The 16,303-nt window shown below is 42.6% G+C and overlaps 1 protein-coding gene across 4 annotated transcripts in view; it reads left to right on the top strand.

Annotated features, from left to right (window-relative positions):
- WBP2NL (WBP2 N-terminal like) overlaps window positions 1-15,875 on the top strand; it is a 40,228-nt gene extending 24,353 nt beyond the window's left edge. For 3 of the 4 annotated variants that reach the window (XM_050806018.1, XM_050806020.1, XM_050806021.1), the window contains 6 exons: window positions 4,397-4,504; window positions 8,951-9,405; window positions 12,459-12,546; window positions 13,246-13,352; window positions 15,239-15,333; window positions 15,477-15,875. In XM_050806018.1, the coding sequence (XP_050661975.1) occupies window positions 4,397-4,504; window positions 8,951-9,312 (470 nt within the window). In that variant the 3' untranslated portion in view covers window positions 9,313-9,405; window positions 12,459-12,546; window positions 13,246-13,352; window positions 15,239-15,333; window positions 15,477-15,875. The remainder of the gene's footprint in view (window positions 1-4,396; window positions 4,505-8,950; window positions 9,406-12,458; window positions 12,547-13,245; window positions 13,353-15,238; window positions 15,334-15,476) is intronic. The other variant, XM_050806019.1, reaches the window with a different exon arrangement.
- Window positions 15,876-16,303: the final 428 nt, after the last annotated feature.

Genomic DNA, 16,303 nt, shown 5'->3' with positions numbered 1-16,303 from the left:
TTGAGGTCAGGAGTTTGAGACCAGCCTGGCTAACATGGTGAAACCCGGTCTGTACAAAAATACAAAAATTAGCCAGGCATGGTGGTGTGTGCTTCTAGTTCCAGCTACTTGGGAGACTATGGCACGAGAATCACTTGAACCCGGGAGGCGGAGGTTGCAGTGAGCCAAGATCATGCCACTGCACTCCAGCCTGGGTGACAAGAGCAAAACTCAGTCTCAAAAAATCTATATATATCTATATATATCTATATATATATATAGTTTATATTCAAATTCAGATGATTGTCCTGTTACTGTTCCTCATTCTAATAGCACTTTTTTCCCCCAGTCCAGGATCTAATTCTGAATCACACATTGAATTTAGTTGTCCTATTTCTTTTATGTGCTTTAATCTGGAACTCAGCCTTTCTTTGTCTTTCACGACATTGACTTTTTCTTTTTTTTTTTTTTTTGAGACAGAGTCTCGCTCTATCGCCCAGGCTGGAGTGCAGTGGCACGATCTCGGCTCACTGCAACCTCCCTCTCCCGGGTTTGAGGGATTCTTCTGTCTCAGCTTCCTGAGTAACTGGGACTACAGGCGCACGCCAGCACGCCTGGCTGATTTTTGTATTTTTAGTAGAGACGGGGTTTCATCATGTTGGCCAGGATGGTCTTGATCTCCTGACCTCGTAATCTGCCCGCCTTGGCCTCCCAAAGTGCTGGGATTACAGGCGTGAGCCACTGTGCCCGACCAACATTGACATTTTTAAAAGAATATAGACTTATTGTTTTGTGGAATATCCCTTAATTTGAGTTTGTTTCTTCATGATTATATTCAGGTCATACATTTTGGCAGAAATACTACATAAGTGATGTTGTGTCCTTTTGAGCCTATACTCTTGACCCCTACACCATATTAAGTGTGAGTTACATTAGGAGGCCACTTGACATGCAGCTTGGAGCTCCAAAGATGAGCTGTGTCTAGAGACTGATTTGGAAATCTTCAGCACACAGGTTGTCTCTGGCGCCATGTGAGTGATGGGCTTCCTCAGTGATTTGAGGATAGAGTTCCAATGGTTCTTAACATTTAAGGGAAGGGAAGGGAATTAGCCATCTGCAAAGATTGAGAAGGGGCTGACTGTGATAAATGAGGAGAATCAAGTGAGTTTAATATGCCAAAAGTCAATGGAGGAGAAAGTTATGAGACACGGGATGGTCATCCATATCAGCTGCTCTAGAGATGTTTGGTAAAATGAGGACTGAAAAGTGTGCATTGCATGTGGTAATTAGAGTTTGTTGATGGTAGCAAGAGAGATTTCAGTGAAATGCTGGAGAAGAGAGGTAGTGGAAGAGCCATATTCTGGGAAGTTAAGAAGTAAGAAAAATTTTTAGTTACCTTTGATGATACAGTGCAAAGATAAGGAGGCCAAGAAGTTCACAAGCTGTACCTAACCCACAGCTGTTTGGTAGTCCAGAGTGCAGACAGCATCTGGAAGCCTGAAACTGGATTGCAGGTTATCCTGGCAGACAGACGAGTACAGCTGTGGGAAATCCAGAGACAGTGGGAAATCCAGAGACAGGGGACACTTGGAAGTCTAGTACTTCTTTGCTACAGACATCTGGGCAACTCAGGACAATTGCATACTGAGTGTTGAATTCACTCTTACTTTTGGCCTCATAGTACTGAAGAGGGCTTCTTTTTTAGGATTATGGGCTAAGGGGGTCAGGCAACTTTTGAGGTTCTCTGTACTCTCATTAAGATCTACTTCTTGGCTCGCAAAGCTAGCCAAGAAGGTTCAGCATCTCAGCAGTTGCATAGCCACTTGAAAAGGGTTTAGGCAACTTACGTGAACTTGCCCAATGTCTGGAACTGCTCTGGGTCTTTTTTTTTTTTTTTTTTTTTTTTGAGATAAGAGTCTCGCTCTGTCACCCAGGCTGGAGTGCAGTGGGCGATCTTGGCTCACTGCAACCTCTGCCTCCTGGGTTGAAGCCATTCTCCTGCCTCAGCCTCCTGAGTAGCTGGGACTACAGGCGCACACCACCACGCCCAGCTAATTTTTGTAGTTTTAGTAGAGACGGGGTTTCGCTATATTGGTCAGGCTGGTCTTGAACTCCTGACTTCGTGATCCACCCACCTCGGCCTCCCAAAGTGCTGGGATTACAGGCATGAGCCAGCATGCCCGGCCTGAGTCTTCTGATTATATCATGGCTTAGATGTGGGAAACTTCCTCCCCACCCCCACCTGCCCCCACAAGAGCCAGGGCTTGTAAGATAAATGTCCTTGAGGCCCTTAGAGTTAACTATTAATCATCTTTATGATCTGATTCTTTGACTAGGAAAGATTCCCTTTCCCTCGCAGAGTTGATATGTCAGGGCTCTTGATTTATGTTTTTAACACATGTATGTTGAGTACCTATTGTGAACCAAATTCCCAATTGTGAGACAGCTGGGAACACAGCAGTGAATAAGACACACGTAGTCTTTATAAACTTATAGTCTAGTTAGAGTCATATAAAAAGCAAACTTGTAAGTGAATAAAATACTTACTGTTGGAATTACTATAAAGGACACAGAGGGTCCTCAAGGAGGGTGATAAGGGAAGAAGGGCAACTTTAGATTTATAGTGAATTAGAATAATTCTAGCCGCTGAAACAGATAAACTCCAAATTATCAATGCTTAAGACAGTAGATATTACTGCTTATATAAAGACCAATCAGCAGGGGCAAAAGGAGGCTCTGTTCCACATAGTTATTCAGGGATGATCCAGGGTAATAGGGTCCTTGCTATCTTTTTTTTTTTTTTTCTTTTGAGACAGAGTTTCACTCTTATTGCCCAGGCTGAAGTGCAATGGTGTGATCTCGGCTCACTGCAACCTCCACAGGTTCAAGCGATTCTGCTGCCTCAGTCTCCCAAGTAGCTGGGATTACAGGCATCTGCCACCACACCCAGCTATTTTTTGTATTTTTAGTAGAGACAGGGTTTCACCATGTTGGTCAGGCTGGTCTCGAACTCCTGACCTCAGGCGATACACCCACCTCAGCCTCCTAGAGTGCTGGAATCACAGGCGTGAGCCAGCACGCCTGGCCGGTCCTTGCGATTTTTTTTTTTTTTTTTTTTTTTTTTTGAGATGGAGTCTCGCTCTGTCGCCCAGGCTGGAGTGCAGTGGCCGGATCTCAGCTTGCTGCAAGTTCCAGCTCCCGAGTTTACGCCATTCTGCCTCAGCCTCCCGAGTAGCTGGGACTACAGGTGCCCGCCACCTCGCCCGGCTAGTTTTTTGTATTTTTTTTTTTTTTTTAGTAGAGACGGGGTTTCACTGTGTTAGCCAGGATGGTCTCGATCTCCTGACCTCGTGATCCGCCCTTCTTGGCCTCCCAAAGTGCTGGGATTACAGGCTTGAGCCACCGCGCCCGGCCGGTCCTTGCGATCTTTAACCCATGGCTCCCATGGCCTCTTTGTACGGCCAACAAAGAAGGGAATAAAGATCTCCCCTGGGAAATTTTTATGGGCCAGGTCTGGAAACTGTACGTTACGTCTGGTTACATGCCATAGGCAGAACTCAGTGTGGTAGGCTGCTAATGGATCCACAGATATATCCCCATCCCAATCCTCAGAACCTGTGAATGTTACCTTGTTTGTAAAAAGGGTGTTTGTAGATGTAATTAATTTAAGGATCTTGAGATGACAAGATTTCTGTAGATTATTTAGGTGGCCCCTAAATGCCGTCACAAGTGTTCTTATGAGAGAGATGCAGAGGGGAGACAAGACAAAAGTGTTCTGTACCACACTGCCTTACATTGGTCTTTAATGGATATATCTTACCAACTTGGTAGAATCCTTAGAAGTTTTTTCTGAGTATCTATTATGATTAGGTGCTATGCTAGGCCTGGAATAAGCACAGGCAAATGAGACACAATCTCTGCTCTTAAGAAGCATGCCATTCAGGACAAGGGTCATAGTTCTTTTTTTTTTTTTTTTTGAGACAAGGTCTTACTCTGTCGCCCAGGCTGGAGGCTCCAGTGCAGTGGCACAAATAAGGCTCACTGCAGCCTCAAACTTCCAGGCTCAAGCAATCCTCCTGCCTCAGCTTCGTGAGTAGCTGGGATGACAGGTATGTACCACCACGCCTGGCTAATTTTTAAATAAATTTTTGTAGAGATAGGGTCTTGCCATGTTTCCCAGGCTGGTCTTGAACTCCTGGGGTCAAGCAATCCGCCCATCTTGGCCTCCTGAAGTGTTGGGATTACAGGTGTGAGTCCCTGCACTCAGCCCATGTTTCTTTTTTATCTTGTATCTCAAGAACATTGTTGGAAACACATGTAAGGTGGTGATTAAATACTCTGTTATTGTTCAGTTGATATCTGCTATACTTCTGACTTAATTAAAAGAGTTCCTATTTTGCCAAATTTGTCTTTCCAGCTGCCCGAGGATTTCCACTTAGAACCTTAAATGACTGGTTCAGCTCTATGAGAATTTATGTAATTACTGGGGAAGGGAATATATGCACTCCACAGATGCCTTGTTCAGGTAAGGTATGGCAGAGAGGTTCTTCCTGGAAGGTGGAAAATTATGCCGGAGGCTCAAAGATCTGTCTATTGCAGGCTTGCCTCCAGCTCTCCTGCAGGAGCAGCAGCAGAGGTTTAGGGGCTTGGAAAATGGTTACGTCTGTGACTTTGTTTTCAGATTGAAACCCAGTGGCAAAGTCAGCAAGTGACTGGGCTTTGGTTTCAGGCTTACTTTTAATGATATGTATAAACCTGGAGCATACTTGGGCAACGCCTGTTAGTGGGAAGGGTCACTTCCTGTTTATGGCCTGAGTAGAAAATATATGCTCTTGCCCACTTCCTTGTTTCCATTTCACATAGCACAGTCATCATACCTGTGCCACACCCTTCAACCTCACTGAGGACTCAAGCCCTGGGCCCTTTAACAATTGTGCTGTTAAAGTCCACTGCGACTGAATGGGGTTTCTGGGAAGTACCTCTCAAACATGGTCCACTGCCTACTGGTGGGCCACCAAGGGTCTCCTAATGCTGCCAACCCCCCAAAAATATGGGACTTTTCTTGAGTTCTCCTTGGAACTTGATATGCATGTCCATGGGCCTTTAGTTTTGTATGTAACTTAAAGGCTACTTATTTATAACCTTAATAGTTACCTTGGTTTTTAAAGGTTATTACAATCTAATATTCAGAATCTAAAGTAAGTGTTGCTAGGGTTTAACATTTTTTCAATTGAGGTGAAATTCACATAACATATAATTAACATGTTAATGTGTACAATTCAGTGGTATTTAGTGTAAAATTTAGCAGTATTTGATGTATTCACAATATTATACATCCATCAGCTCTCTCTAGTTTCAAAAGGTGGTGTTTTTTTGTTTTTTTGGTTTTTTTTTTGAGAGGGTCTCACTTTGTCACCCAGGCTGTAGTGCAGTGGTACTATCATGTCCCCTTGCAGCCTCGACCTCCTGGGCTCAAGCGATCCTCTTACCTCAGTGCCCCCCAGCCAGAGTAGGCTAGGACCACAGGCACAATCCACCATGCTCAGCTAATTTTTTATGTGTTTTTGTAGAGATGGGAATCTCCCTATGTTGCCTAGGCTGGTCTGGAACTCCTGGGCTCAAGCCATCCACTCACTTTGGCCTCCTGAGGTGCTGGGATTACAGGCATGAGCCATCCCTGCCAGCCTTTTAAAAAAAATTTGTTTGTAGAGACAAGGTCTCACTGTGTTGCTCAGGCTGGTCTCACACTCCTGGGCTCAAGCAAGTCTACTGCCTTGGCTTCCCAAAGTGCTGGGATCACAGGTGTAGGCCACAGCACCTGGTCCAGTTTCAGAACGTTTTATCACCCCATACCCACTAAGAAGTTACTCCCCCATTGTCTCCTCCCTGATCTCCTGGTATCCTCTAATCTGCTTTCTGTCTTTATTGATTCACCTATTCTGAATATATCACATAAAAGAAATCATACAATATATGATCTTTTGTGTTTGACTTATCTCACTCTGGATAACATTTTTGAGGTTCCTCCAAGTTGTAGCATGTAGCAATACTTCATTTCTTTTCGTGGCTGAATAATACTCCATTGTACATATATGCCACAATTTGTGTATTCATTCATCCATTAATGGACATTTGTCTTGTTTTTACCTTTTGGTTATTATGAATAATAGCTGCTATAAGCATTTGTGTATAAGTTTCTATGTAAACATATGTTTTCATTTCTCCTGGATATACATCTTGGAGTGGAATTTCTGGGTCATATGTTAATTCTCTAACTTTTTGAGGAACCACCAACTATTTTCCAGTGCTGCACTATTTTATATTCCTATGTAAATGTAAGTGTTCCTATTTCTACACATCCTCAGCAACACTTACCTTCCTTTTTCAAAAAAAAAAAAAATATATATATATATAAAAATATATATATAAAAGCCGTCCTAGTGGGTATGAAGTGGTATCTCATTGTGGTTTTAATTTGCACTTCCTTAATGACTAATTATGTTGAACATCTTTTTATGTGCTTTTTGGCTTTTTGTATACCTTCATTGGAGAACTGTCTGTTCAAGTCTTTTGCATATATATATTTTTTAATTTAAATCAGATTGCTTGTCTTTTTGTTGTTGAGTTGTAAGCATTCTTTATATAGTCTGGATATGAAATCCTTGTCAGATATATTATTTGCAAATATTTTTAGGTTTTCTTTCACATTCTTGATAATGCCTTTTTTTTTTTTTTTTTGAGACAGAGTCTTCCTCTGTCACCCAGGTTGGAGTGCAGTGGCACCATCTTGGCTCACTGCAACCTCTGCCTCCCTGGTTTAAGTGATTCCTGTGCCTCAGCCTCCTGAATAGCTGGGACTGCAGGTGTGCGCCACCATGCACAGCTAATCTTTGTATTTTTAGTAGAGATGGAGTTTCACCATGTTGTTCAGGCTCATCTAGAACTCCTGAGCTCAAATGATCTGCCTGCCTCGGCCAGTGGGTTACAGGTGTGAACCACTGTGCCCAGGCAAAAATGGCTTTTTTTTTTTTTTTTTTTTTTTTTGAGACGGAGTCTCGCTCTGTCACCCAGGCTGGAGTGCAGTGGCCTGATCTCAGCTCACTGCCAGCTCCGCCTCCCGGGTTTATGCCATTCTCCTGCCTCAGCCTCCCGAGTAGCTGGGACTACAGGCACCCGCCACCTCGCCCGGCTAGTTTTTTTTTGTATTTTTTTAGTAGAGACGGGGTTTCACCGTGTTAGCCAGGATGGTCTCGATCTCCTGACCTCGTGATCCGCCCGTCTCGGCCTCCCAAAGTGCTGGGATTACAGGCTTGAGCCACCGCGCCCGGCCAAAAATGGCTTTTAATGCACAAAGGTTTTTAATTTTTATCAAATTTCTCTTTTTTTCTCTTGTTGCTCATGCTTTTGATGTAAAATTTAAGAATTCATTGCCAAATCCAATGTCATGAAGATTTAATCCCTGTTTTCTTCTAAGGATTTTATAGTTTTAGCTCTTATATCAAGTTTGTCCAACCCATGGCCCAGGATGGCTTTGAATGCAGCCCAACACAAATTCATAAACTTTCTTAAAACGTTACGAGATTTTTTAAAATAGCTCATCAGCTATCGTTAGTACTAGTATATTTTATATGTGGCCCAAGACAATTCTTCCATCAATGTGGCCCAGGGAAGCCAAAAGATTGGCCACCTCTGTCTTATATTAAGGCCATTAATTCATTACAAGTTAGTTTTTGTCTGTAGAGTGAAGTTAGGGAGGAACCTCATTCTTTTACATGCAGATATCCAGTTGTCCCAGAATCATTTTTTGAAGAGACTTATTTTTTTCTCATTGAATGGTCTTGGCATTCTGTCAAAAATCAGCTGTTCATAGATGCTTGGGTTTATTTCTGGACTCTTAATTTATTCCATCGGTCTCTAAGTCTGTCCTCGTGCCAGTAACACACTGTCTTGATTACAATAGTTTTGTAATAAATTTTGGATTAAAGCAAAATAACTTTACAGCTGTCCATTCACTTTATCCAGTTAAATCACTTTGGGGAATGTAACCCAAGGTAGTAAGTAAAACTTGTGTTTATTGTAAGGTTAATTGGAAAGTCAGAAACAACAAAAAGTATCATCTATCCATATGATGAAATATTATCCAGCTTTGAATTTATGAAGTAAATTAACAGTATAAAGACATTTCTTATAATATTAAGTAAAAGAGCCAGATTTAAAAAATCATGTGACTGGCCTATAATCCCAGCACTTTGGGAGGCCGAGGTGGGCGGATCACGAGGTCAGGAGATCAAGACCATCCTGGCTAACATGGTGAAACCCCATCTCTACTAAAAATACAAAAAAAATTAGCTGGGCATTGTGGCGGGCGTCTGTAGTTCTAGCTACTTGGGAGGCTGAGACAGGAGAAATGGTGTGAACCTGGGAGGCGAAGCTTGCAGTGAGCCAAGATCGCGCCACTGCACTCCAGCCTGGGTGACAGAGCGAGACTCTGTCTCAAAAAAAATAAAATAAAATAAAAATAATATGGCTGATATGATCATGATTATATAAAGAATATTCACAGAGATTCTACAAAGAAATACACCAAAATATTAAGTGTTTGGTGGTAGAATTATAGATGACTTTTTTCCACTCCTCTTTTCTCTATTTTCCAAACGGATAGTCCTCATTAAGCATGTATTACTTTTTTTCATCATCAAACTTTATTAAGTAAAACACATGTCTGTGCACAAGTATAAGTAATGCACCAATCTATTCATAGGGTTGTTTTCATGTTGATTTGAATCCCTGCACAACAGGAAGTGATATGCCTTCAATTGGTGATAGCTGGAGGAAATCGCTTTAGCATTATTCTGCCTGACTTCTCTTCTTGCGTCAGTTTGCTTCAGCATTATTTTTTAAGTTCTTCCTTCTCACATATTCCTTGACTTCAAGGTAACTGAATTTTTTTCCTTCTCATTATAATTCCCAGTTATTGCCTATGGAGCCCCACCTGCAGGATATGGAGCCCCACCTGCAGGATATGGAGCCCCACCTCCCGGATATGGAGCCCCACCTGCAGGATATGGAGCCCCACCTCCCGGATACGGGGCCCCACCTGCAGGATATGGAGCCCAACCTGCAGGAAATGAAGGCCCGCATGTGGGATACAGAGCCTCACCTGCAGGATATGGAGCTCCACCTCTTGGCTATGAAGCCCCACCTGTAGGAAATGAAGGCCTGCCTGCGGGATACAGAGCCTCACCTGCTGGATCTGGAGCCAGGCCTCATGAATCTGCAGCAGCCCAGGCTCCTGAAAACGAGGCTTCTCTTCCCTCTGCCTCCTCTTCTTAGGTCCATTCTTAACCTTCTAAGATGTAAACCTTGAAGACTCATCAAGCAAAGAGGTACCCTAAAATTGAAGTCAGGATAAGGAGGAGGACTCAGGTATGTGATCACAGGCTTCCACTCTTTGGAAGGGCAATCTTATGGGGGAAGATGAAGCTGTACTTCTGCGCCTAGATTTTAGAAGCAGAATCAACTCTTGAGTAGCTGGCTAAAGGAAGAGTACTGTTGTAGGGCTAATTCCCCAGTAATTTGGTTGACATTGGGTTGCATTTTCTTTCTTTTTTTTTTTTTTTGTGACGGAGTCTCGCTCTGTCACCCAGGCTGGAGTGCAGTGGCCGGATCTCAGCTCACTGCAAGCTCTGCCTCCTGGGTTTACACCATTCTCCTGCCTCAGCCTCCTGAGTAGCTGGGACTACAGACGCCCGCCACCTCGCCCGGCTAGTTTTTTGTATTTTTTAGTAGAGACCGGTTTTCAACGGGTTAGCCAGGATGGTCTCGCTCTCCTGACCTCGTGATCCACCTGTCTCGGCCTCCCAAAGTGCTGGGATTACAGGCTTGAGCCACCATGCCCGGCCTGGGTTGCATTTTTAAGCATAACTTTTTCCACACTCGCATTCAAGGTTCCTGTCTTCCCATTCTCATTCAAGAAACATTTATTATGTTCTGTTTGCTAGGCACTAAGATGCGTGCTAAAAACAACGCGGTGAAACCCCGTGCAGTGAGCTGAGATCCGGCCACTGCACTCCAGCCTGGGCGACAGCCAGACTCCGTCTCAAAAAAAAAAAAAAAAACCAAACAAAAACATCATGTTGAACACTTAGTTGTTTGAAAAAGCTAAATTTTCAATAGTATTGTAAATTGTGGTACATCCATAAAATGGAGTATTATACATCTGTTGAAAACTATGTCTACAGGTAGAGAAAGCCTTTTGAGGAGGCCAAAAACAAAATCATAAATTTGACTATATCAAAATTTAAAACTTCTCTATGATAAAAGTTAAAAGATGGGCAACAGAATAGGAGAAAGTGATTTCCAACATATATATTAACTTATAGTCAGAATATGTGAATAACTATAAATCAATTCTCCCCAAAATGACAGAAATATGAATTGCCAAACAAACAAGACAATAGCATGGCCAAAAAATGTTTGAAAAGATGTTCAGCTTGACTAGTGTTAGGCAAATGCAACTTGAGAAAACATTTTTATCTCCAAAGATTTACAGATATTAAAACTCTTGATCTGGCACTTTCACATCTTAAAATCTACCTCTGAGAAATACTTGCACGTGTGCACAAAAGTGCATGTGGGAAGATTTCATTATATTCATTGTTTCTAATAGCACAAAATTAGAAATAACCTGTATGTCCATTAATAGGAAATATATGAATAGATTATGGTATGCCCATACTACGTATGCAGAAATTTCTAAGACTTGATAAGGAGAAAAGCAAGTTGTAGGGAGCATATACTATAGTAATTTTCAGCCTCATCAGACTGAATGCCCCATTTTATAACAAATATTTACATTTTATAATAAACGTTTATATTTGTATGATTATAACAAATATTTTGTAATGTCTCCACTTCAATGAAGTTTGTAGATAATTGCATATGATTCCACACCATTTCAACCAAAATTAATATGCCATAAATGTGATAGAGGAAATAAAAGGAGTTTGTAGTAAAATTTTAAGTGTTTTAATACATAAATGCTCAGATTCTACCACACTAGAAGACATACTGAAGTAATCAAGGGTTCACTCCCATATACATAGTCGCCATAGGTATAAAGTCTAGAAATGCTAACTGATATGAATATGTTGCTTTGGTGACTTGAATACCATTGCTATTGGCAATATTGTTCTCCAAAATGGTGAACAACCTTTGAAAATTTTCCAAATAAAACAAAGTTTAGTCTTCCCTTGATTTACACAGTGGTGGAATTCCTGAAAATTTCTGTATATATTAAAGTAATATAAAACAGAGTTAGGCTCTAGGCTCAAATGATTATAAACGTGCTTCACCTACATCACTGGCTGGAGAGCCATTTGAAAGTCAGGAGACATAGGACAATTAAGGTACTGCCCTGTACCTTTCAGGATGTCTCTGATCTTCGACTCCTCACCCATTAAATGCCAATAATGGCCTCTAACTGTGATAACCGAAAATGCTCCCACTTATTTCCTAATTGCTCCCTGAGGGGCAGTACCATCCCTGCTGAGGACCACTATTCTAGACTGTTTCAAGGTTTTTAGCCCCTTCAGAACTCACCATTCTCCCACACTGGCAAGGTAGGCAAAGTTCCTAATTTCATTGGCCTTTCCTTATCTTATTGTAGGCTCATCAAGCCACTTAAAAGGGAGGCCTTAAAAATATATTAGCAGCCAGGTGTGGTGGCACATGCCTGTAATCCCAGCACTTTGGGAGGATAAGATGGGAGAATCACTTGAGGCCAGTTCAAGACCAGCTTGGGCAGTATGGCAAGACCCTGTCTCTAGCAGGGAGGGGAAAAACAAAACAAAACAAAACAAAGCCAGGTGTTGTGCGCAGTTGACCCAGAAGACGTTTAAATCAATATATTTTCTATGCTTTTTTTTTTTTTTTTTTTTTTTGAGACAGTCTTGCTCTGTCACCCAGGCTGGAGTGCAGTGGCACAATCTTGGCTCACTGCAACTTCCACCTCCCAGGTTCAGGCAATTCTCGTGCCTCAGCCTCCTGAGTAGCTGAGATTACAGGCAGGTAACACCATGCCCCGCTAATTTTTTTTATTTTTAGTAGAGATGGGGTCTGGCCATGTTGGCCAGGCTTGTGTTGAACTCCTGGCCTCAAATGATCTGCCCATCTCAGTCTCCTGAAGTGCTGGGATTACAGGCATGAGCCACTGCGCCTGTATGCATATTTCTTATATGTAGTTGAAATCATGCTATATAGTGTTTCACCAGATATTTTACATTTTCATAGGTTTTTAAGAAATGCTTGTAAATATTGTTAGTGACCACATAATATTCTGTGACACAATCACACCATAATGTATTTTCTCAATCCCTCTTTTAAGGTATTTGTTTCCAGGTTTTTGTTATTACAACTTCGTGATTAACTTCTTTGTATATGGAGCTTTGTAAAAGTTTTAAATGCTTTCCTTAACACAGCTTAGAGTCATTGATTGATCTGCGTTGTGAAAATTAGGAAACCAGATGCACCCATGTTTTCAAGGACAGCCTTTCTTAAGGAAGTCAGGTAGATATTAATGGGTTTTATGTGAAATGGAGTAACTGGGTTAAATATAATTGAAAAAGACAAGAAAACTGGTATCTTTACAATTTCTTAGAGCCTTGACTATACTAATGGACATAATCTCCAAGAAGGGGAGATTTTCAAAATTTACAGTTTTTTCAAAATTATTTGATTTTAGAATATTCAGTAAACATTTTGTTCAGTGGAACAAACTTTGAGAAACATTTTCTGGAATTATGGGATATTATAATTAGAACGGACTTCAGGTATCAGAAGTATGCTAGACCTTAAAGCTCTTTCCAAAAATGAAGACAAGTCAAAAGATGATTCTTCCTTCCATTCTAAAAAAAAAAGAGCTTTATGTCCAATTTACAGAAAGCAGGGTGGGACATCTTGAAGATATAATATATAGAAAGTAGCTGCTGCTTCTCTCAGAAATTACTGGGATAGAGTTACGGGTCTAGGAAGCTGGAATGTCAAAACACAAGGACAGCCACTTTGCCCAGGCAACTGGCATGAAGGGAAGAAGTGAAAAGGGAAAGTGTGATTGTAAACCTCTCTAAAGTTTCCAAACAGGGAATCCAGGCAATATTGGATCTCAGACATGGGTCATAGGATCTGGTGCTTTTATCCCTAAAATTTTTAGAGGAAAATAACGAGATATTTTTAAGAGTTTCTTCTTTTCTTACTTCCAAACTACAGTATGTGGGCAACAGTGACAAGGAGAGGAAGAGAGGAGAAACTCAACCAACTCGAGCAGGGATAAGGTTTCCCTTGTTCAGCTTTTCAGTGTCTGCTGGAATGTGACGGTAAGTTGGGAACAGGGTAAATGGGTGAGGCCTTTTTTATATCAGAAAGTTTTCTGAGTAACTGATATCTGGCAAATATTTGGGGATTAGAATTCTAAAAGAATACAAACTAGACTTCTCTTCTGCTCTTAATTTTAGTTATACTTGTACTAGGTAGATTTGAGGTGAGGTCCAGTTACCTGAAAAGCGTAGCAGGTGCGAGTTTCTTAAAGGTGTTCTCCTGTGCAAAGGGTACCTGTTTACCTGGTCCACCAAACTGCCCCAATACAACCAAAGGCTGTGACTGTAAGGATAGAAGCAAATGGAGCCACAGGATGGAGCCACAGGTTGGAGCCACGTGGTGCTGTGTGGCACACCCACTGTTAGTTAGCTCCCACTGTCTGATGCAGTTGTTTCCCCAAAGACTCAGTCAAATTTGTTCTATAAGAAGAGCTTTGTGTCCCGTATATTCAAAGGACCCTGGTTTTTGCTTTGCTTAGGACAAATCTAGTCAGAATTCAGCTGAGCCTTTTGCATGCTCAAAGCACTCATGTGGTGAGTTCCTCAGCTCCTCACTGACATTTTGAATACTTTCTTTCTGACTCACTCACTGTGCTGGTGGATTCCACTCTTCCTGTCTCTTCCCCAGCTGCAATACAGAAACTAGACTCTGTTGTCTACTCTTTCATTTCCTATTAGAAATATAAAGGGATAAAAAGAAGAAGAACTTTTAGTCCTGGACTATCTGGTATTGGCCCCTAAAATGAACCTCCAAATACTCCTTTTCATGGGTAAGTGGATGCTCCCCCAGCCTGCTGGAGCAGAACCTTCCTGGCTCAGCTACCCTGAGATATCAGGAGGAAATCTAGCTGGTGTGATTTTTCTCTTTTTGGTTTTTTTTTTTTTTTTTTTTTTTGAGATAGTCTGGCTCTGTCCCCCAGGCTGGAGTGCAGTGGCATGATCTTGGCTCACTGCAACCTTTGGCCCGCAGGTTCAAGTGATTCTCCTACTTCAGCCTCCTGAATAGCTGGGATGACAGGTGCCTGCCACCATGCTCGGCTAATTTTTGTGTTTTTAGTGAAGACAGGGTTTCACTATGTTGGCCGGGCTGGTCTCGAACTCCTGACCTCAAGTGATCCACCCGCCTCGGCCTCCCAAAGTGCTGGGATTGCAGGCATCGGCCTGTGCCTGGCCGATTTTTCTTTTTCTTTTTTTTTTTTTTTTTTTTTGAGACGGAGTCTCGCTCTGTCACCCAGGCTGGAGTGCAGTGGTGCCATCTCGGCTCACTGCAAGCTCCGCCTCCCGGGTTCCCGCCATTCTCCTGGCTCAGCCTCCCGAGTAGCTGGGACTACAGGCGCCCGCAACCGTGCCCGGCTAATTTTTGTATTTTTTTTAGTAGAGACGGGGTTTCACCGTGGTCTCGATCTCCTGACCTTGTGATCCGCCCGCCTCGGCCTCCCAAAGTGCTGGGATTACAGGCGTGAGCCACCGCGCCCAGCTGCCTGGCCAATTTTTCAATCCATAGATTAATATGTTCAAGAAATATTGCATGTCTTTGTTTTCTGTAAATTTATTTCTGTTACCAAGATCCCCACCACCATCTGCCTTGTTGGTGGGCTTCTCACAAATCCTAAGATTATGCAAAGGTATCCAGATTTCATTTGGCACCAAGATGCTGAGAAGGTTCTTTTGGTCATCAGGCTGCTTCTGAAACAGCCACTATCCAGTCCTGGCAGTTCCATCAAGTCTAAAAGCTTGTTTCCTTGGGACCCCAGAATGGTGGGGCTTAGAACCAGGGTGTCAGAGATCCAACTCTGTGTACCATATTGCTCCTTAGAGCTGGGGAGTAGGACCCCAAAGCCCTCCTTATCCTTGCGAATCTCACAATTCCTTCCTTAAACTTCCAGATTCTGCCCTCTCAGCTGTGCTGTTGGTCTGCATCACCTCCATCTCTTAAGCATCTACCCTAATCCAAATCTCAGGATTTGGGTTTACACAAAAGGTAATAGAAAGCCTTTGCCTTCATGTTAACTTGGCTTTCCTTGCCCAGCACTTGGTTGCTTGCTTGAAAATCATGTATGTATATGTATAAAATGTAGAAGCCCAATTCAAATTAATAATGTAAAAAATTGTTCTGTTATACAGATTACCTCACTGTCAGGTAGGAAATGAAACATACGGTATTCTTCCTGGCCTTTGCCTTGAGAGTCTTCTGGAGCCTGAAGAGGGTGGGGCAGACAACCATGGACTGCTAGAGAATAAACTTTTTTTGAAGCTTCCGAAATGGATTAGAAAGAAGGGGTTCTGTCAAAGGGAAAGGGTCTATACATATGTGATCAGCAGTTTGATTAGTTTAGATGTGTGATTTAGTAGCCAACATAAGAAACTTGTGTAATTTTTAGTAATTGGAATTTATTATAAATAATAAAACAGGGTATTAATTGAGTTATTAATGTTATGGTATCTTTGGGGTGTCACTTTTCTGGCCAGAAACCTCTGTGGCCAAGTGGCACCTCTGCCCAAGTTTTACTTGGGCCCACTGGGTTCATTCCACCCACCTGGCCTGGAAGGCTGCACTTGGCTCATGCAACTGGCCTGGATCCCATGCCTGCCAAGGGAGATTGCGTGGAGTGACAAGGGGCGTGTGGGGAAGTGTGGGGTCTGGCTGTTGTTCAGTCAGACGTGCCAGCTGCTGCAGGGGGTGGTCAGCTTCAGTTACCAGCATGGGTGCCAGTTCTCTGCCAGGCTGCAGCTGGACCAGTCACACTCCAAGCAGCTTCCACAGCTGGCACCAGCGAAAAGGTGGCGCCCAGAAACTTGGAGATGCCAGGAACCGTAGGGCCCCAAAGAGGGAGTCACGGCCCTGGCTCAGAGAGCTCCCAGATCTGGGCTTCCCAACGGGTTGCAGCTCTTCTTTTCTTCTCTTTGTCCACAACATGGTGAGCAAGGGGCATGTCTCAGCCCTGTTTGTG

This window comes from Macaca thibetana, chromosome 10 (genome assembly GCF_024542745.1).
Source record: "Macaca thibetana thibetana isolate TM-01 chromosome 10, ASM2454274v1, whole genome shotgun sequence".
Taxonomy (NCBI): domain Eukaryota; kingdom Metazoa; phylum Chordata; class Mammalia; order Primates; family Cercopithecidae; genus Macaca; species Macaca thibetana.
The sequence above is the reverse complement of the archived record's forward strand: the minus strand, read 5'-3'. Positions and strand labels throughout refer to the sequence as shown.